The sequence below is a fragment of the Nerophis lumbriciformis genome, linkage group LG01 (genome assembly GCF_033978685.3).
Source record: "Nerophis lumbriciformis linkage group LG01, RoL_Nlum_v2.1, whole genome shotgun sequence".
Lineage (NCBI taxonomy): Eukaryota > Metazoa > Chordata > Actinopteri > Syngnathiformes > Syngnathidae > Nerophis > Nerophis lumbriciformis.
In genome coordinates, this window is record NC_084548.2 from 68,972,501 (window position 1) to 68,994,730 (window position 22,230).

At 39.8% G+C, this 22,230-nt stretch overlaps 2 protein-coding genes across 3 annotated transcripts in view; both read right to left on the reverse strand.

The window, feature by feature from the left end:
• The window catches only part of tmem81 (transmembrane protein 81), an 80,567-nt gene extending 75,016 nt beyond the window's left edge, over positions 1 to 5,551 (reverse strand). The window contains exon 1 of one of the 2 annotated variants that reach the window (XM_061925259.2): positions 4,443 to 5,551. In XM_061925259.2, the coding sequence (XP_061781243.1) occupies positions 4,443 to 4,511 (69 nt within the window). In that variant the 5' untranslated portion in view covers positions 4,512 to 5,551. The remainder of the gene's footprint in view (positions 1 to 4,442) is intronic. The other variant, XM_061925253.2, reaches the window with a different exon arrangement.
• Positions 5,552 to 5,923: 372 nt separating this feature from the next.
• On the reverse strand, positions 5,924 to 8,712 carry LOC133572310 (uncharacterized). Its single transcript, XM_061925218.1, has 2 exons — positions 6,759 to 8,712; positions 5,924 to 6,319 (listed from the first exon to the last, which is right to left on the reverse strand). The coding sequence occupies exons 1-2, from the start codon at positions 8,673 to 8,675 to the stop codon at positions 6,242 to 6,244; spliced, it is 1,995 nt and encodes a 664-aa protein (XP_061781202.1). The 5' UTR covers positions 8,676 to 8,712; the 3' UTR covers positions 5,924 to 6,241.
• Between the last annotated feature and the right edge of the window lie 13,518 nt (positions 8,713 to 22,230).

The window sequence follows — 22,230 nt, forward strand, 5'->3', positions numbered from 1 at the left end:
AGTTTTTTTTTAACAGTAAAAATTACAGTACATTTTAGTGCATTACTGTAAACGGAAAAACTGGAACAAGTTATTTTTACAGTAAATTCATAAAAATTGAAAAACGGTATCCACTCTTTTTAAAGTAAAAAATGTTATCGTATTTTTACAGCGAATTACTATAAATGGAAAAACGTTACATTATTTTTACTGTAAAATTTTCGCAACTGAGCTGCTAGTTTAATAACATAAAATCTTCGGATGTTGTTTTTTTTTTTACAGTACATTACTGTCATTTAAAAAATGGTAGCCCATTCATTTTAATGTAAAAATTCAGGCAACTTAGCAGTTTTTTTTTAACAGTAAAAATTACAGTACATTTTAGTGCATTACTGTAAACGGAAAAACTGGAGCAAGTTATTTTTACAGTAAATTCATGTAAATTGAAAAATGGTATCCACTCTTTTTAAAGTAAAAACTGTCATCGGATTTTTACAGCGAATTACTATAAATGGAAAAACGTTACATTATTTTTACTGTAAAATTTTCGCAACTGAGCTGCTAGTTTAATAACATAACATCTCCGGATGTTGTTTTTGTTATAGTACATTACTGTCATTTAAGAAATGGTAGCACTTTAATTTTTATGGAAAGAATTCAGGGAACTTAGCAGTTTTTTTTAACAGTAAAAATTACAGTACATTTTAGTGCATTACTGTAAACGGAAAAACTGGAACAAGTTATTTTTACAGTGAATTCATGAAAATTTAAAAACGGTATCCACTCTTTTTTAAAGTAAAAAATGTTATCGTATTTTTACAGCGAATTCCTATAAATTGAAAAACGTTACATTAGTTTTACTGTAAAATTTTCGCTACTAAGTTGCAAATCTTTGATGTTTTTTTTTTTTAAGTACATTACTGTCAGTAGCACTTTCATTTTCATGGAAAAATTCAGGCAACTTAGCATTTTTTTTAACAGTAAAGATTACAGTACATTTTAGTGCATTACTGTAAACGGAAAAACTGGAACAAGATATTTTTACAGAAAATTCATGAAAATTGAAAAACGGTATCCACTCATTTTTAAAGTAAAAAATGTTACAGAGAATTACTATAAATGGAAAAACTTTACATTATTTTTACTGTAAAATTTTCGCAACTGAGCTGCTAATTTAAAAACATAAAATCTCCGTTTTTTTTTTTTTTTTTCAGTATATTACTGTTAATTAAAAAAATGTACCACTTTTATTTTCACGGCAAAATTCTGGCAAGTGAGCTGCGATTTATTAATTTTTTTCAGTTTAAAAATGTAAAAAAAACTGTTATTTTTTACAGTAACTTTTTAACTGTAAATGTAAAACTGGTACTACTTTTTCAAATTAAAATTCTGGCGACTGAGCTGCCTTTAAAAAAAAATAAAAAAAATATCGGTATATATTTGTATCGTAGTGTCGGTGTTTTCACAGTACGTTACTGTAAATTGAGACACTGTACAACTGTCATTTTTACGGGTACAATTCTAGCAAACCAAGCAAAACAGAGAAAGGTTTTTTCCTGTTAGTTTGTCAAATAATAACACATCGTTTTTTTAGGTGTCAAATCAAACAATGACTTATTTTACATTAAAATGTTGTTGATCGTCATTTACGTAACGTTACTCTTAACGAGAGGCAAAGTATAAAGTAGTGTTAAAAAAAAAAAAAATTAAAAAAAAAATTAAAAAATAAGTGTAAAGTAGCCCGGGTTTATTTTAAGCAAAAGTCGAAACTTTGAAGATTTGTCAACCTTGTTTAAAAAAAGACCACGAGCAGTATCGTAAACCTCGGTATCCGAGTGTAGATATGCTGGTATGAATGTGGTTTGGTGAGCGCTAACAAATCCAAAGTCAACTGTTCATTGTAAGAAAAGTGAAGAGTTTGGGGAACAACAGCAACCCAGTCACCAAGTGGTAGGCCACGTAAACTGACAGACTTTGTATTTGCATCGTGCAAATACAAAGTCTTGGATTTTCCTAAGAACGAGAAGTTACCATTTATTTATTTTTTTTGAACTTTTTGACTGACGTTGGACAAGCTGTTTCTCAGTACCTGGTCCACTACGGGTCCTTCAACCCGCCTACTGTCCATCTTTAGTACTTCATGTATTGAAAAATGTTGCAAAAATAAACACATTCTGGTGTAAAACAAGCGTACGTGTGAATACTAAAATGGTCCCTATGGGTTGTGTTGAAAAAGCTTCGAGCGTACATACACTATATTGCCAAAAGTATTTGGCCACCCATCCAAATGATCAGAATCAGGTATCGAATCGAGCACTTAGGTAGGGAGACTGTTTCTACAAAGATGTGTGAAAGAATGGGCCGCTTTCAGTGATTTCCAGCGTGGAACTGCCATAGGACTCCTCAACGATGGACGCTTTTGACCTTCCTTTTTTTTCCAATAACACCTGGTGTCGAACTTTGAGATCGGCCCCAGTCCACAAAAACATTTCATCATCTCACCCACGTTAATTGGGCACACATGCACGCACCCGCCCCTCCCCCAATCAACGCCTTCACCACCGCTTAATTCCTCTTCGGGGTTGTGGACGGCTGAGTAGCGCCTTATATCCACCCCCCCCCCCCCCCCCCCCCCCTTATGTGTGCTATGCTATGTGAGTTTTTTTCCTTGGACTCAGTCTGGACCCCTCTCGAGGGTCCAGCCTTAGACTGATACTTTTTTTACTCTTCCCCCCTTTCCCAATATCACCTTTTTCCCACCTTTTTTAAGGAGCGCTGTAAGTGGCTGACTCGTCGGCGGTCTCGTCTTGTCCTCTTGTAACGTATGTCTGCTCTTAGTGGGACTGTGCCGAAAATGAAATTTCAGTTCTTATGTGTCTTCCATCCATCCGTTTTCTACCGCTTATTCCCTTCGAGGTGGCGGGGGGGCGCTGGAGCCTATCTCAGCTACAATCAGGCGGAAGGCGGGGTACACCCTGGACAAGTCGCCACCTCATCGCAGGGCCTCTTATGTGTCTTGTACATGTTAAAGAATGGACAATAATAAAGAATCTTGATCTTGATACCACCTGTGCAACAAATCCAGTCGTGAAATTTCCTCGCTCCTAAATATTCCAAAGTCAACTTTATTATAAGAAAATGGAAGAGTTTGGGGAACAACAGCAACTCAGCCAGAAAGTGGTAGGCCACGTAAAATGACAGAGAGGTCAGCATAGTGCAAAGACTTTCTGCACAGTCGGTTGCTACATGTGACCTTCCAATTAGCCCACGTGCAGTACGCAGAGAGCTTCATGGATTGGGTTTCCATGGCCGAGCAGCTGCATCACCTGACATTGGCCGCCATTACACAAAATGTGGGCGGGCTTCAGCAACTAATTAGCGATTGGTCATTGATCATTTGTGTAATGATTATAATCTTTGATATCTGCACTACATGTATGCTGGCATGTCTTACAAACCACAGCCCATAGTGGGCATCACTAATGTCATTTAGCATTTACATTCAGGTTTTTTGCTTCCCCAAAAATACAGCTAGGGCTTAACGTATATAAAGAAAAAAATATTTGTTACCTGGTCGCCCGCCACGCCAAGTGCGCCCACCTCCCAGTCGGCCACGAATGTGGCCATTCCCAGGTCGCCCACCTCGTCTGGTACAGCGGCGCTCTACGCGTCGCCGCCACCTAACTCTGCCCCGGTGGATACGGGGGCACGTGGTCTGGCGACCCACCGCCATGTCCCCCACCCGCCCTCCCGTGACTATTGATCATTGTTTTTTTTGTTTTTTTTTATGGACATCTGGTATCTGTCCTTAAGGGAGGGGCTCTGTCATGTCTGTGTAATCATGTTTTGTTTTAGTCATGTTTTGTTTTGTTTAATTATTGGACTCTTTAGTTTCTGGCTTTTCACTCCCTTGTCTTGTTTCCATGGTTACCCATTAGTTTCACCTGTTCCACGTTTGGACTCATTGTGCACTCTTGTTTGTCACCATAGCAACCCATTAGTTTTCACCTGCCCTCACAAGTCACGCACCTGTCTTTAATCATGTCACTATTATTTAAGCTTCCAGTTGCCAGGCTGTCTGTCTGGCGACATCATACCCGTCACAATCTGTTTACCTCTGCGCACTTCATGCCACGTCCAAGTAAATTTTTGTTTATTAATGCCACAGTTAGTGTTTTTGTTTCATTGTTCATAGTTTCTGCCTTTGTGCAAGTTTTGTGTTTATAGCCAAGTTTTGTTCCTCCACTGTGAGCGCCTTTTGTTTGTTTCTTTTTTTTGAGTGTTAAAATTAAATATGTCTTCACCTTCACGCCATGTCTGGTCCAAATCATTTGCACCACGGGAGAACAAACCACGCCATAGTCCAAGTCCTGACAACCTACCATCGTGAGCTATGGGTATTGACCGGGAAACCAATGCCGCGGCTGAACTAAGTTTCTTTCAATAGAGTGGCCGGGTTTTACCTTAACTCCGGGATTCCACTGAGTGCGACTGCGGAGCCGATACGTTTTCACTCCAGTCCATCCATTCATCCATCCATCAGGGGCAGCAGCCTAAGCAGGGAAGCCCAGACTTCCCTCTCTACCTAGCCACTTCGTCCAGCTCCTCCCGGGGATTCCCCAGGCGTTCCAAGGCTAGCCAGGAGACATAGTCTTCCCAACGTGTCCTGGGTCTTCCCCATGGCCTCCTACCGGTCGGGCGTGCCCTAAAAGCCTCCCTAGGGAGGCGTCCGGGTGGCATCCTGACCAGATGCCCGAACCACCTCATCTGGCTCCTCTCGAAGTGGAGGAGCAGCGGCTTTACTTTGAGCTCCTCCCGAATGACAGAGCGTCTCACCCTATCGCTAAGGGAGAGCCCCGCCACCCGGCGGAGGAAACTAATTTTGGCTGCTTGTACCCGTGATCTTGTCCTTTCGGTCATGACCCAAAGCTCATGACCATAGGTGAGGATGGGAACGTAGATCGACCGGTAAATCGAGAGCTTTGCCTTCCGGCTCAGCTCCTTCTTCACCACAACGGATCGATACAGCGTCCGCATTACTGAAGATGCCGCACCGATCCGCCTGTTGATCTCACGATCCACTCTTCCCTCACTCGTGAACAAGACTCCGAGGTACTTGAACTCCTCCACTTGGGGCAAGATCTCCTCCCCAACCCGGAGATGGCACTCCACCCTTTTCCGGGCGAGAACCATGGACTCGGACTTGGAGGTGCTGATTCCCATCACCTTACCTACCATCGTGAGCTATGGGTATTGACCGGGAAACCAATGCCGCGGCTGAACTGAGTTTCTTTCAATAGAGTGGTTTTACCTTAACTCCGGGATTCCACTGAGTGCGACTACGGAGCCGATACGTTTTCACTCCAGTCCATCCATTCATCCATCCATCAGGGGCAGCAGCCTAAGCAGGGAAGCCCAGACTTCCCTCTCTCCCCAGCCACTTCGTCCAGCTCCTTCCGAGGATTCCCGAGGCGTTCCAAGACTAGCCGGGAGACATAGCCTTCCCAACGTGTCCTGGGTCTTCCCCATGGCCTCCTACCGGTCGGGCGTGCCCTAAAAGCCTCCCTAGGGAGGCGTCCGGGTGGCATCCTGACCAGATGCCCGAACCACCTCATCTGGCTCCTCTGGAAGTGGAGGAGCAGCGGCTTTACTTTGAGCTCCTCCCGAATGACAGAGCTTCTCACCCTATCGCTAAGGGAGAGCCTCGCCACCCGGCAGGGGAAACAAATTTTGGCCGCTTGTACCCGTGATCTTGTCATTTTGGTAATAACCCAAAGCTCATGACCAGCTACGTTACGTGTCTACTCTGTTCCATATCCGACCCTCCGGAGCTCCTCGCAGGAAATACACATGGTTTCTATTTTTATTGGATGCCGTGGCAAAGCCACAACAAGTTTGCACACATGGTGTAGAGCGGGACAGGAAGTACAAAATACGCTTGGCCTTGGGTACAAAACGCCACATGTTTAATAATAGGTTACTTACCTATTTTAAAAGCACAAACATCCAGAAAAACTTGAAATCCAAGCAAGTCAGCTATCTTCTTCTGCCTGTTTGTTGAATTTATCGATTTCTCCACAAGAACTTTGAGAAGCCGTGTTGCGACTAAGTGACATGCAGTAAATTCTCAGCAACGCAAACGCACTTGGTGGAATTATAGGGAGGTAAGAGACGTGGGGAGAAGCATCGTCACCCGGGAGGAACTCCGAGTAGAGCTGCTGCTTCATTGCGAGGAGCCGGATGAGGTGCCTCGGGCGTCTTGTCAGGATTGCCTCAGGGCATGTGCGACCGTCAAGAGGCCTCGGTAAAAACCCAGTTCTTGACAAGACGTGTAATCTGTCTGAAAAGATGAACAAGAAATCGTGTTGAGAAACTGTTTTTTAAAGACCCAAATCCGTTGGACCCCAACCTCACAGTTATGTTGTTTATGTGTCTGTTTGTTTAAAATGTGTTGCTATGAATGTTTAAACCTCAACGACGAGCGTTGATTGGTCACATTGACCACAGAACCCTATTGGGAGCTTATAACTTGCAGCAAATACACAGAGAAGTTCTGCAGAAAAGGTCCAAAAAGGACCCGGATGTAATGTCAGACTAATACAGTCCTTCAAGTGTTGGTTGCGCAGCACTTTGCATATGGAATACTAAAGATGTAATGAATTTCCCCTCAGGGATTACTTAAGTATTTCTGATTCTGATTCTGAATTTCTTAAAATACCCTAAACAGGTTTGCAGTGCAGGCGTCAAGGTGTGAAAGGTTTGAGCAAAGCTTCACTCACAGACGAAAATAAATTTTTGATTTTGCTCCTGCCTGATCCGTCTCCACAAGCTTTGAGGTTGTTGGCGAGATGGGTCGACACAGCATCCCGAAAAGAGTCGGAGTTCGACTTGAAAGTCTCCAGCAGGCTATTCTTGTAACGATAATGCCGGATAAGGTCCTGGATGACAGCCTTGATGAATCTGCTGTAGGCGACCATGTCCATGGCGGCCAGGGACTCCAGGTTGACCTCTCTCAGGACCTCGTGATAGACCTTGCTGATGATCAGCTGCACTTCATACTGTCCCATTGACTTCCTGACCTTCTTGGAGAAGTGTTTAATCAGTGTCATGATGAGCATGCTCACAAGACTCTTGGCTAACTTCTCCAACGTGGCTGCAGTGAGGGGAACTGTTGCTAAGGAGTCACTAACACCCCTCTTTTTACCAGCTTGGTGTTCCGCCCAGTTGTCCTGAGAACCAGATTTCTTCTTTGGAGTCCTAATTGAAGTGATGAGTGTGTCAATGTCATTTAAGGCACCACACACACCATCAATACGATCCTTTCTTTTGTTCGACTCCATCTCCATCCAGAGGAGCACCTGTTGCAAGAACTTCCCCACGGAATCTTCTACGATGTTAAAGACGACATCGGTGTGACGCTTCTTGCGCTTCCTCCCCCCTTGTGACGGCCTGGCTGCAAGATCAGAGGTCGCCTGATTAGCTTTAACGTACTTGTAGATTTTATCCCTCAGCTTTTTGGAAAACATTGTTATGTCATCTCGGAGTGTCTCTGTGGTTTCTGTAGCTTTTCTTCCCACCACTGCAAACTTTTCGTACAAGTCCTGGACATCGTTCTGGATTGCCTCAAAGCTCAAAGGAGGAGGAAGGTCTGGAGGCAGAGTCTCTTCAGCATCAAATGTGCCCCGTAGACTCACCAGATACTCGGAGTCTTTCCACAGACTTTGACAAACCACATCCGCCATCAGCTTCTCAAATCGCATTCTTGAGAAATTGACAAAGCGTTTTTTGCGCGGGGTCACCGGAGCATGTGATCCAAAAAAGTTGGTCAGCGTCTTCTGAATCAATCGCAAATCAAAATGAGGGCTGACGGATATGCTTCCGTTGCTGCTGTTACTGTCCATGTCCGAGGCGTAGTGAAGGTCAGCCACTATGGTGGTGACAATGTCCGATGCTGTGCCTTGAACATCTTCAGGGGTCTTGGGTCGTGATCCTGCCGGTTGAGAGACCTTGGGTTCAGACCATTTGTGAAGGATTTCAGTTACCGCCTCAGTTGTCTCATCAACGCTGATGTTTGACTTCGGGCTGTACGACGACATCCGACTCGGTGGCTCATTTGGCTCTGTCATCTGGGAGTGGTGCCCATGGCCTCCTGAAGGCTGACGCCAACAGGGTCCAAAACAGCGAGTTGTCGACTCAACATGACCCAAGTACGTCCACAATGCACCACAAGCAAGTCGCACCATCTGGTACAGCACTTTAAGATTTGTGAAAGTACCAGGCATGTAGATGAGCGGCGCTAGCTGTTGAGGCTCCGTAGCCGACGACAAACCACAATCTACCCTCTGGGAAATCTCGTCCGTTAGCAGTGAGTCCAGCTTGTCGGCAAAGTCGCACACTTGCATAGGGATGTTCAGCGCTGAAGCAAACGCGCTGTTCATGGCGCCTTCCAGGACCGGAGTAACTTTGTCAATCCCCAAATCGCCGATTCGATCCTGGAACATTGGTATAATGATTTTCAAGGCATCGGCTGAAAGTTTTTGGGTCATCTCTGTGCACATGTCGGCCAGTGTGGCCCCAGTGCCGGAGTCAAACTGGCCTTCAGCTAAAAGGCACCACTGGGCTGGCAAGATCTTGTCAAAATGTTTGGACATAATCGGCAGGAGAGCCTCATGTTCCACTGAAAAGTCTGCTTCCATTTTATTGTGTCCCGGTGGATTGAAACTTTTTTCTGAAAGGATTTTGCAAGGTTATTGTCAATCACGGTGTTGCGACAACCCGCTGAGAAGTTGGTCTACGTCACTCTATGACAAAGGACTACCTTGTGATGTCACGCAAACATCCTTATATGAATATGAGCAATGACATCAGTGGATTCTAAAAGACTATATTTAATCATATGAATTGTCTTTCATGACTACTGTTTATCTTTTTGGATTTTCTGGGGTATCAAAAAGGCATGCTAACATGGAGTTTTGTTGTTCCCTGCTTCTTCAGTCTCTAGTAGCCGTTTCTAATTATTTCCCAGTTTAATGATTCACATCATTTCTGAATGTCTTTGGGCTGCAGTGGTTAGCCACTCCCAGTAGCTTTTCTTACACTTTGTTGCACATAGCGCCAACCATGTTGACTGGTCTTCTCCAGGCTAGTCTTTCCTGAGTGTGATGTTGTTCCAGGGACACATCACAAACCCTTCGATTCAGAGCAAGTGTCAAAGTCGCCAAAACACTGAGATACCGACAAAACAACTCCCTGCCTCTCGATTTGAAGCAATGCCAAGAGAGCACTGGTTCAGCCAAATTACCCGCATACCCTTAAATCATCCAATCCCTGGACTGTGAACCATACCAAGCAGCCTGAAGACGTCCTTGAGGCGCCTACCGTAGCATGTAGAAATCCCTGAGCATGGATGACCAGGGTATTTGAAGGTCAACAACCCCAACAATTTGTTAGTGACATCCTTAGTTGCAGGGAAGGGCACGACTGAGCAACTTGGAATTCCACAACTGACGAATGATGAAGACTGTTCAGTAGGTTTAGCATTGTACAGTTTTGGAGGTCTTCTGTTGTTGAGGTCCAGGTGTAGCTTGTCCTGCTGAGCCTCAAGACATTTATTTTGTACCGATTAGCTTGTTAAGACGCACATCGAAGCAGGAGTCTATCCTAAAAGACTTTTTAAGATCCTGTCAGTGAAACAAGTCATCTTTGTATGTTTGGATTTTTAATGAGTCGTGTTCCAGTCCAAGCGTTTTTCCTAAACTTTGTCCCAATCAGAAACAGGTGGTCACAATAAAGGTAGAAAATGCAAATATGGTGGACAGAGGACAAGATTTTATTGCTCGTATATCATTACCAGCGCTACAAACTGCATGAAAGAAGACATTAGCATATCATGACACAGTTTGTATTCCCAGTGGTGGACTGGTGGGCCTGAGTAAAGCTCTGCCCAGGGCTGTCAGGAACTTCTTGAGATTGCTCTTCTCGGAGGCGAAGTTGAAGGTTCGAAGGTTCTTGGTCAGATGGGTGGACACGACGTCGTCAAAGGACGGCTCATCCGAGATGAGAGCCTCCAGAAGCCTCTCCTGACAGTGATATTTCTGCAGAAGATCCTCGATGACCGTTTTGATGAATTTATTGTAGGTGACCATGTCCATGTTGGCCAGGGGCTCCAGGTTGACCTCCTTCAGAACCTTCCGGTAGATCCAGCCGATGATCAGCTGCACGTCGTACTGCTCGATAGACCTCCTGACTTTCTTTGGGAAACGCTGGACCAGCGTCATGATCAGCGTGCTGACGACATTCCTCGCCAGCTTCTCCTGCAGGGGAGACGTGATTTGGACCGCCGCCGGGGGGTCTGTCGTCGCTGGTTGGGTCTGCATGGTGCAATGTGTAGACATTGAGTTGCTGCAAGTAGCCTGGCTGACGTATTGTTGGCTCGCACCAGCTTCAGTAGGACTCTATGACAAAACAGCCTGTGCTCCTTATGATGTCACTTGCATGAAAGAGCACTGTGACATCGCAACATCTTCATAGGCCAAAGCCGGCAGCTTGTTGTTTTTAATTTACAGCTAAAGACGATTTAGAGACTTTGATGGACTTAATGTTTGTTGACTATTTTTGTCTCGCGGCTTTCAATCAATCACATCTGGACTCGCCTCTCATCCAAACCTTCAGTGAAGTCTGTGAAGTCCTTCATGGAACACCAGCTCAAGCTTCCAGCGAACACCGTAAGGAACATCACCTCCTACTGCGTCCACCAGCTTGGAGCCAAAAAGCCAGAGAATAGGAGGCCGAGAGCCATCCATCCATCCATCCATCCATCTTCTTCCGTTTATCTGAGGTTGAGTCGCAGGGGCAGCAGCCTAAGCAGGGAAGCCCAGACTTCCCTCTCCCCAGCCACTTCATCCAGCTCTTCCCGGGGGATCCCGAGGCATTCCCAGGCCAGCCGGGAGACATAGTCTTCCCAACATGTCCTGGGTCTTCCCCGTGGCCTCCTACCGGTTGGATGTGCCCTAAACACTTCCCTAGGGAGGCGTTCGGGTGGCATCCTGACCAGATGCCCGAGCTACCTCATCTGGCTTCTCTCCATGTGGAGGAGCAGCGGCTTAACTTTGAGCTCCTCCCGGATGGCAGAGCTTCTCACCCTATCCCTAAGAGAGAGCCCCGCCACCCGACGGAGGAAACTAATTTTGTCCGTTTGTACCCGTGATCTTGTCCTTTCGGTCATAACCTAAAGCTCACGACCATAGGTGAGGATGGGAACGTAGATCGACCGGTAAATTGAGAGCTTTCTTCTTCACCGAACGGATCGATACAGCGTCCGCATTACTGAAGACGCCGCACCAATCTGCCTCTAGATCTTACGATCCACTCTTCCCTCACTCGTGAACAAGACTCCAAGGTACTTGAACTCCTCCACTTGGGGCAGGGTCTCCTCCCTAACCCGGAGATGGCACTCCACCCTTTTCCGGGCGAGAAGCAGAGACTCGGATTTGGAGGTGCTGATTCTCATCCCAATCGCTTCACACTCTGCTGCAAACCAATCCAGTGAGAGCTGAAGATCCTGGCCAGATGAAGCCATCAGGACCACATCATCTGCAAAAAGCAGAGACCTAATCGTGCAGCCACCAAACCGGATCCCCTCAACGCCTTGACTGCGCCTACAAATTCTGTCCATAAAAGTTATGAACAGAATCGGTGACAAAGGGCAGCCTTGGCGGAGTCCAACCCTCACTGGAAACGTGTCCGACTTACTGCCGGCAATGCGGACCAAGCTCTGACACTGATCGTACAGGGAGCGGACCGCCACAATCAGACAGTCCGATACCATATACTCTCTGAGCACTCCCCACAGGACTTCCCGAGGGACACGGTCGAATGCCTTCTCCAAGTCCACAAAACACATGTAGACTGGTTGGGCAAACTCCCATGCACCCTCAAGGACCCTGCCGAGAGCCACCGTAGCAAAATTTGAACACTTCAAGCAGAAGGAGCAGGTGAAGGGCCAGAATTAACGACCAGTTCCCCAAGGAGGTCCTCGACAGACGGTCCCATCTGTTCCCGCTTAGTAAGAAGTTTATTGCCGAAGGATGCCGGACCGTTATTGCGGTGGATACATTTTTTATCAACGGTCAACTTTACCGCGACCTAGTAAGTCACGCCGTGGCTGAATTATTAACATCTGAAGCACGGTCAATGTTGTAATTTTTGTCATTATGCTTACCACTTATTATTTTTTCACCAACCGCTCTCTCTCTTTCGAAGAATCCTTCACTATGTTTTATTATTTTTCTTTCTCGTTTGACTTTTTATCCCACATATTTCACTTCCTGTCGAATGCACCACTCTCTTCTCTTTTCTTTGCTACTTATTTTATGTATTATGTATTTCGTGTCCCCTAGTTGTCGTCAGCATTTACCACCTTTTACACACACTCACAGTTCTCTACTATTACATACACAACAACTATAAACATTTACTCACGTTTCACACATTCATATATGCATGATAGGCTTACAATTAGACACAGACATGCATTACTTACACAAAGTATACACGTACATTCACACACTTAGTCTAGTTTAGTATGTCCACTATACAGGTTGTGCGTAGGGTCGGGTCCAGGGAACATTTTTAAATAAGTCTTAATCATTCGAAGAACATGCAAGCAGACATTGTTATGTTAGCTCCACTATGGACTGGACTCACACTATTATGTTAGATCCACTATGGACTGGACTCTCACAATATTATGTTAGATCCACTATGGACTGGACTCTCACTATTATGTTAGATCCACTATGGACTGGACTCTCACAATTTTATGTGAGATCCACTATGGACTGGACTCTCACTATTATGTTAGATCCACTATGGACTGAACTCTCACAATATTATGTGAGATCCACTATGGACTGGACTCTCACTATTATGTTAGATCCACTATGGACTGGACTCTCACAATTTTATGTGAGATCCACTATGGACTGGACTCTCACTATTATGTTAGATCCACTATGGACTGGACTCTCACAATATTATGTTAGATCCACTATGGACTGGACTCTCACAATATTATGTTAGATCCACTATGGACTGGACTCTCACTATTATGTTAGATTTATTATGGACTGGACTTTCACCATTATGTTAGATCCACTATGGACTCTCACTATTATGTTGGATCCACTATGGACTGGACTCTCACAATATTATGTTAGATCCACTATGGACTGGACTCTCACTATTATGTTAGATCCACTATGGACTGGACACTCACTATTATGTTAGATCCACCATGGACTGGACTTTCACACTATTATGTTAGATCCACTATGGACAGGACTCTCACAATAATATGTTAGATCCACTATGGACTGGACTCTCACAATATTATGTTAGATCCACTACGGACTGGACTCTCACTATTATGTTAGATCCACTATGGACTGGACTGTCACACTATTATGTTAGATCCACTATGGACTCTCACTATTATGTTGGATCCACTATGGACTGGACTCTCACAATATTATGTTAGATCCACTATGGACTGGACTCTCACTATTATGTTAGATCCACTATGGACTGGACACTCACTATTATGTTAGATCCACTATGGACTGGACTTTCACACTATTATGTTAGATCCACTATGGACAGGACTCTCACAATAATATGTTAGATCCACTATGGACTGGACTCTCACAATATTATGTTAGATCCACTACGGACTGGACTCTCACTATTATGTTAGATCCACTATGGACTGGACTGTCACACTATTATGTTAGATCCACTATGGACTGGACTCTCACTATTATGTTAGATCCACTATGGACTAGACTCTCAAACTATTATTTTAGATCCACTATGGACTGGACTCTCACAATATTATGTTAGATCCACTATGGACTGGACTCTTACACTATTATGTTAGATCCACTATGGACTGGACTCTCACAATATTATGTTAGATCCACTATGGACTGGACTCTTACACTATTATGTTAGATCCACTATGGACTGGACTCTCACTATTATGTTAGATCCACTATGGACTGGACTCTCACTATTATGTTAGATCCACTATGGACTGGACTCTTACACTATTATGTTAGATCTACTATGGACTGGACTCTCACATTGTTAGATCCACTATGAACTGGACTCTCACAATATTGTGCTAGATCCACTATGGACTGGACTCTCACACTATTATGTTAGATCCACTATGGACTAGACTCTCACTATTATGTTAGATCCACTATGGACTGGACTCTCACAATATTATGTTAGATCTACTATGGACTGGACTCTCACAATATTATACTAGATCCACTATGGACTGTCCATTGCACCGATCGCCCAGGGTGTGGGGGTCCCCACATCTGCGGTCCCCTCCATTGTCATCCCATTGGGTTGAGTTTTTCCTTGCCCTGATGTGGGATCTGAGCCGAGGATGTCGTTGTGACTTGTGCAGCCCTTTGAGACACTTGTGATTTAGGGCTATATAAGTTAACATTGATTGATTGACATAGTTTAATTACAAGAGACTCACCTCTCTAAGTCCGATACCTCAAAATTACAATCACCACAATACCCTAGGGTTGTACGGTACACCGGTATTAGTACAGTACTGCGATACTAATGAATAATATTCGGTACTATACCACCTCTAGAAAGTACCGGTCCCCCACCTGTCGTGTCATGCAGAACGCCCCTCAGGAAGAGGTTCTTTGCGGCAAGATATAGCTAGCTAGCGCCTAAAGTCTGTCCACAGTTGTAATTGCTTCAGTATCACTAATCCTTGTCTCCATGGAGCCAAATCAAGTACGATTATTCCAAGTATCAACTCTGTAGGGTGTTGTGTGACTGCCATCTACTGGTCACACTTATCATTACACCATGCACCAAATAATATAGCTTTGAGGTCGGTAAGCACAACCAGAACTAATACGTACATTAGGCACACCGGGTTATAAGGCGCACTGTCGATTTTTGAGAAAATGAAATTATAGTCTGCTACGTAGCTTAGCTACATGAACGTGTTACTGCCCATCACCGAGTAAATGTATTATTTAAGTAACCCAAAAAAATATCACTTAATGGAAAAAATAAAACATTTGATTGTTTAATTTGTTATCAAGACGTCCAGTTTCCAAAAATAATTTGAAATGTGGACTCGTCAGACCACAGAACACTTTTCCACTTTGTATCAGTCCATCTTAGATGAGCTCAGGCCCAGCGAAGCCGACGGCGTTTCTGGGTGTTGTTGATAAACGGTTTTCGCCTTGCATAGGAGAGTTTTAATTTGCACTTACAGATGTAGCGACCAACTGTAGTTACTGACAGTGGGTTTCTGAAGTGTTCCTGAGCCCATGTGGTGATATCATTTACACACTGATGTCGCTTGTTGATGCAGTACAGCCTGAGGGATGGAAGGTCACGGGCTTAGCTGCTTACGTGCAGTGATTTCTCCAGATTCTCTGAACCCTTTGATGATATTACGGACCGTAGATGGTGAAATCCCTAAATTCCTTGCAATAGCTGGTTGAGAAAGGTTTTTCTTAAACTGTTCAACAATTTGCTCACGCATTTGTTGACAAAGTGGTGACCGTCGCCCCATCCTTGTTTGTGAATGACTGAGCATTTCATGGAATCTACTTTTATACCCAATCATGGCACCCACCTGTTCCCAATTTGCCTGCACACCTGTGGGATGTTCCAAATAAGTGTTTGATGAGCATTCCTCAACTTTATCAGTATTTATTGCCACCTTTCCCAACTTCTTTGTCACGTGTTGCTGGCATCAAATTCTGAAGTTAATGATTTGCAAAAAAAAAAATGTTTATCAGTTTGAACATCAAATATGTTGTCTTTGTAGCATATTCAATTGAATATGCTACAAAGACAACATATTTGATGTTCAAACTCATAAACTTTTTTTTTTTTTTTGCAAATAATAATTAACTTAGAATTTCATGGCTGCAACACGTGACGAATTAGTTGGGAAAGGGCATGTTCACCACTGTGTTACATCACCTTTTCTTTTAACAACACTCAATAAACGATTGGGAACTGAGGAAACTAATTATTGAAGCTTTGAAAGTGGAATTCTTTCCCATTCTTGTTTTATGTAGAGCTTCAGTCGTTCAACAGTCCGGGGTCTCCGCTGTCGTATTTTACGCTTCATAATGCGCCACACATTTTCGATGGGAGACAGGTCTGGACTGCGGGCGGGCCAGGAAAGTACCCGCACTTTTTTTATGAAGCCACGCTGTTGTACCACGTGCTGAATGTGGCTTGGCATTGTCTTGCTGAAATAAGCAGGGGCGTCCATGAAAAAGACGGCGTTTAGATGGCAGCATATGCTGTTCCAAAACCTTTCAGCATTAATGGTGCCTTCACAGATGTGTAAGTTACCCATGTCTTGGGCACTAATACACCCCCATACCATCACACATGCTGGCTTTTGAACTTTGCGTCGATAACAGTCTGGATGGTTCGCTTCCCCTTTGGTCCGGATGACACGATGTCGAATATTTCCAAAAACAATTTGAAATGTGGACTTGTCAGACCACAGAACACTTTTCCACTTTGCATGAGTCCATCTTAGATGATCTCGGGCCCAGCGAAACCGGCGGCGTTTCTGGGTGTTGTTGATAGATGGCTTTGGCTTTGCATAGTAGAGCTTTAACTTGCACTTACAGATGTAGCGACAAACTGTATTTAGTGACAGCGGTTTTCTGAAGTGTTCCTGAGCCCATGTGGTGATATCCTTTAGAGATTGATGTTGGTTTTTGATACAGTGTCTGGGGGATCGAAGGTCACGGTCATTCAATGTTGGTTTCCGGCCATGCTGCTTACGTGCAGTGATTTCTCCAGATTCTCTGAACCTTTTGATGATATTGTGGACCGTAGATGGTGAAATCCCTAAATTTCTTGCAATTGCACTTTGAGAAACATTGTTCTTAAACTGACTATTTGCTCACGCAGTTGTGGACAAAGGGGTGTACTTCGCCCCATCCTTTCTTGTGAAAGACTGAGCATTTTTTGGGAAGCTGTTTTTGTACCCAATCATGGCACCCACCTGTTCCCAGTCGAATATCCCAAATGATGGAAAAGGGTACCTAACATAGAACCATGTGGAACACCACTTGTAATTTACATCATGATAAAACTGTCATAAAGGAGGGGGCTTAGAAGAGGGCCCTTTGGGGAACGCCTCAGTTATGTCACAAGTTTGGACCTGGAAAACATGTCAATGCGAGGATCTGCCATCGTGTTTACGCTTGTCCAAGCTCCGATACGACAACAGCACTGTTTTGCGGCAAAATTGTTTGTGTGCCAAGTTTTCAACTGAACTTTGGGGCCTGTGTTGACTCCCCGGGTCACCAGTTGATTCAATTAACCGAACATGCGTTAGTTAATATATGCACGCTCGTTGAGGACAGGACTTCCACCACCTGGTCGTGCGGGTGACATGATGTACGTGTAGAACATTCCGCGGGCATTCACTCTAGTCTGGTCCATAGGATTTGCCTGCTATCAAACATTTGTATATCGAATATCAAAATTAGGGATGTCCGCCGATATTATGGGCCGATAAATGCGTTATAATGTAATATCACTTACAATTAGTGCACCAACCCAAAAAACTTCCCTCCCCCAAAAGGGTTGTTTCTTTCTGTTATTGATATTCTGGTTCCTACATTATATATCAATATATATCAATACAGTCTGCAAGGGATACAGTCCGTAAGCACACATGATTGTGCGTGCTGCTGGTCCACTAATAGTACTAACCTTTAACAGTTAATTTTACTCATTTTCATTAATTACTAGTTTCTATGTAACTGTTTTTATATTGTTTTACTTTATTTTGTATTCAAGAAAATGTTTTTAATTTACTTATCTTATTTTATAATTTTCTTTAACATGATTGTGCGTGCTGCTGGTCCACTAATAGTACTAACCTTCAACAGTTAATTTTACTCATTTTCATTAATTACTAGTTTCTATGTAACTGTTTTTATATTGTTTTACTTTCTTTTTTATTCAAGAAAATGTTTTTAATTTATTTTATCTTATTTTATAATTTTTTTTAACAAGATTGTGCGTGCTGCTGGTCCACTAATAGTACTAACCTTTAACAGTTCATTTTACTCATTTTCATTAATTACTAGTTTCTATGTAACTGTTTTTATATTGTTTTACTTTCTTTTTTATTCAAGAAAATGTTTTGAATTTATTTATCTTATTTTATAATTTTTTTTTAACATGATTGTGCGTGCTGCTGGTCCACTAATAGTACTAACCTTTAACAGTTAATTTTACTCATTTTCATTAATTACTTGTTTCTATGTAACTGTTTTTATATTGTTTTACTTTATTTTTTATTCAAGAAAATGTTTTTAATTTATTTATCTTATTTTATAAAAAATGTTAACATGATTGTGCGTGCTGCTGGTCCACTAATAGTACTAACCTTTAACAGTTAATTTTACTCATTTTCATTAATTACTAGTTTCTATGTAACTGTTTTTATATTGTTTTACTTTCTTTTTTATTCAAGAAAATGTTTTTAATTTATCTTATTTTATAATTTTTTTTAACATGATTGTGCGTGCTGCTGGTCCACTAATAGTACTAACCTTTAACAGTTAATTTGACTCATTTTCATTAATTACTAGTTTCTATGTAACTGTTTTTATATTGTTTTACTTTCTTTTTTATTCAAGAAAAATGTTTTTAATTTATTTATCTTATTTCATAATTTTTTTTTAACATGATTGTGCGTGCTGCTGGACCACTAATAGTACTAACCTTTAACAGTTAATTTTACTCATTTTCATTAATTACTAGTTTCTATGTAACTGTTTTTATATTGTTTTACTTTCTTTTTTATTCAAGAAAATGTTTTTAATTTATTTATCTTTTTTTTTTTTTTTAACATGATTGTGCGTGCTGCTGGACCACTAATAGTACTAACCTTTAACAGTTAATTTTACTCATTTTCATTAATTACTAGTTTCTATGTAACTGTTTTTATATTGTTTTACTTTATTTTGTATTCAAGAAAATGTTTTTAATTTACTTATCTTATTTTATAATTTTCTTTAACATGATTGTGCGTGCTGCTGGTCCACTAATAGTACTAACCTTCAACAGTTAATTTTACTCATTTTCATTAATTACTAGTTTCTATGTAACTGTTTTTATATTGTTTTACTTTCTTTTTTATTCAAGAAAATGTTTTTAATTTATTTTATCTTATTTTATAATTTTTTTTAACAAGATTGTGCGTGCTGCTGGTCCACTAATAGTACTAACCTTTAACAGTTCATTTTACTCATTTTCATTAATTACTAGTTTCTATGTAACTGTTTTTATATTGTTTTACTTTCTTTTTTATTCAAGAAAATGTTTTGAATTTATTTATCTTATTTTATAATTTTTTTTTAACATGATTGTGCGTGCTGCTGGTCCACTAATAGTACTAACTTTTAACAGTTAATTTTTACTCATTTTCATTAATTACTAGTTTCTATGTAACTGTTTTTATATTGTTTTACTTTATTTTGTATTCAAGAAAATGTTTTTAATTTACTTATCTTATTTTATAATTTTCTTTAACATGATTGTGCGTGCTGCTGGTCCACTAATAGTACTAACCTTTAACAGTTAATTTTACTCATTTTCATTAATTACTAGTTTCTATGTAACTGTTTTTATATTGTTTTACTTTCTTTTTTATTCAAGAAAATGTTTTGAATTTATTTATCTTATTTTATAATTTTTTTTAACATGATTGTGCGTGCTGCTGGTCCACTAATAGTACTAACCTTTAACAGTTCATTTTACTCATTTTCATTAATTATTAGTTTCTATGTAACTGTTTTTATATTGTTTTACTTTCTTTTTTATTCAAGAAAATGTTTTGAATTTATTTATCTTATTTTATAATTTTTTTTAACATGATTGTGCGTGCTGCTGGTCCACTAATAGTACTAACCTTTAACAGTTCATTTTACTCATTTTCATTAATTATTAGTTTCTATGTAACTGTTTTTATATTGTTTTACTTTCTTTTTTATTCAAGAAAATGTTTTGAATTTATTTATCTTATTTTATAATTTTTTTTAACATGATTGTGCGTGCTGCTGGTCCACTAATAGTACTAACCTTTAACAGTTAATTTTACTCATTTTCATTAATTACTAGTTTCTATGTAACTGTTTTTATATTGTTTTACTTTATTTTTTATTCAAGAAAATGTTTTTAATTTATTTATCTTATTTTATAAAAAATGTTAACATGATTGTGCGTGCTGCTGGTCCACTAATAGTACTAACCTTTAACAGTTAATTTTACTCATTTTCATTAATTACTACTTTCTATGTAACTGTTTTTATATTGTTTTACTTTCTTTTTTATTCAAGAAAATGTTTTTAATTTATCTTATTTTATAATTTTTTTTAACATGATTGTGCGTGCTGCTGGTCCACTAATAGTACTAACCTTTAACAGTTAATTTTACTCATTTTCATTAATTACTAGTTTCTATGTAACTGTTTTTATATTGTTTTACTTTCTTTTTTATTCAAGAAAATGTTTTTAATTTATCTTATTTTATAATTTTTTTTAACATGATTGTGCGTGCTGCTGGTCCACTAATAGTACTAACCTTTAACAGTTAATTTGACTCATTTTCATTAATTACTAGTTTCTATGTAACTGTTTTTATATTGTTTTACTTTCTTTTTTATTCAAGAAAAATGTTTTTAATTTATTTATCTTATTTCATAATTTTTTTTAACATGATTGTGCGTGCTGCTGGACCACTAATAGTACTAACCTTTAACAGTTAATTTTACTCATTTTCATTAATTACTAGTTTCTATGTAACTGTTTTTATATTGTTTTACTTTCTTTTTTATTCAAGAAAATGTTTTTAATTTATTTATCTTTTTTTTTTTTTTTTAACATGATTGTGCATGCTGCTGGTCCACTAATAGTACTAACCTTTAACAGTTAATTTACTAATTTTCATTAATTACTAGTTTCTATGTAACTGTTTTTATATTGTTTTACTTTCTTTTTTATTCAAGAAAATGTTTTTATTTTATTTATCTTATTTTATAATTTTTTTTAACATGATTGTGTGTGCTGCTGGTCCACTAATAGTACTAACCTTCAACAGTTAATTTGACTCATTTTCATTAATTACTAGTTTCTATGTAACTGTTTTTATATTGTTTTACTTTATTTTTTATTCAAGAAAATGTTTTTAATTTATTTATCTTATTTTATAATTTTTTTTAACATGATTGTGCGTGCTGCTGGTCCACTAATAGTACTAACCTTTAACAGTTAATTTTACTCATTTTCATTAATTACTAGTTTCTATGTAACGGTTTTTATATTGTTTTACTTTCTTTTTTTATTCAAGAAAATGTTTTTAATTTATTTATCTTATTTTATAAAAAAATTTAACATGGTTGTGCGTGCTGCTGGTCCACTAATAGTACTAACCTTTAACAGTTAATTTTACTCATTTTCATTAATTACTAGTTTCTATGTAACTGTTTTTATATTGTTTTACTTTCTTTTTTATTCAAGAAAATGTTTTTAATTCATCTTATTTTATAATTTTTTTAAACATGATTGTGCGTGCCGCTGGTCCACTAATAGTACTAACCTTTAACAGTTAATTTTACTCATTTTCATTAATTACTAGTTTCTATGTAACTGTTTTTATATTGTTTTACTTTCTTTTTTATTCAAGAAAATGTTTTTAATTTATTTATCTTATTTCATAATTTTTTTTAACATGATTGTGTGTGCTGCTGGTCCACTAATAGTACTAACCCTTAACAGTTAATTTTACTCATTTTCATTAATTACTAGTTTCTATGTAACTGTTTTTATATTGTTTTACTTTTTTTATTCAAGAAAATGTTTTTAATGTATTTCTTATTTTATAATTTTTTTAAACATGATTGTGCGTGCTGCTGGTCCACTAATAGTACTAACCTTTAACAGTTAATTTTACTCATTTTCATTAATTACTAGTTTCTATGTAACTGTTTTTATATTATTTTACATTCTTTTTTATTCGAGAAAATGTTTTTAATTTATTTATCTTATTTTATAATTTTTTTTAACATGATTGTGCGTGCTGCTGGTTCACTAATAGTACTAACCTTTAACAGTTAATTTGACTCATTTTCATTAATTACTACTTTCTAT

Coding starts and splice junctions, on each gene's coding strand:
- LOC133572310 (XM_061925218.1), bottom strand. CDS start 8,675: ATGGAAGCAGACTTTTCAGTGGAACATGAGGCTCTCCTGCCGATTATG. Junction 6,320..6,758: donor TCAAAAATTTATTTTCGTCT/GTGAGTGAAGCT, acceptor TCATCTTTTCAG/ACAGATTACACGTCTTGTCA.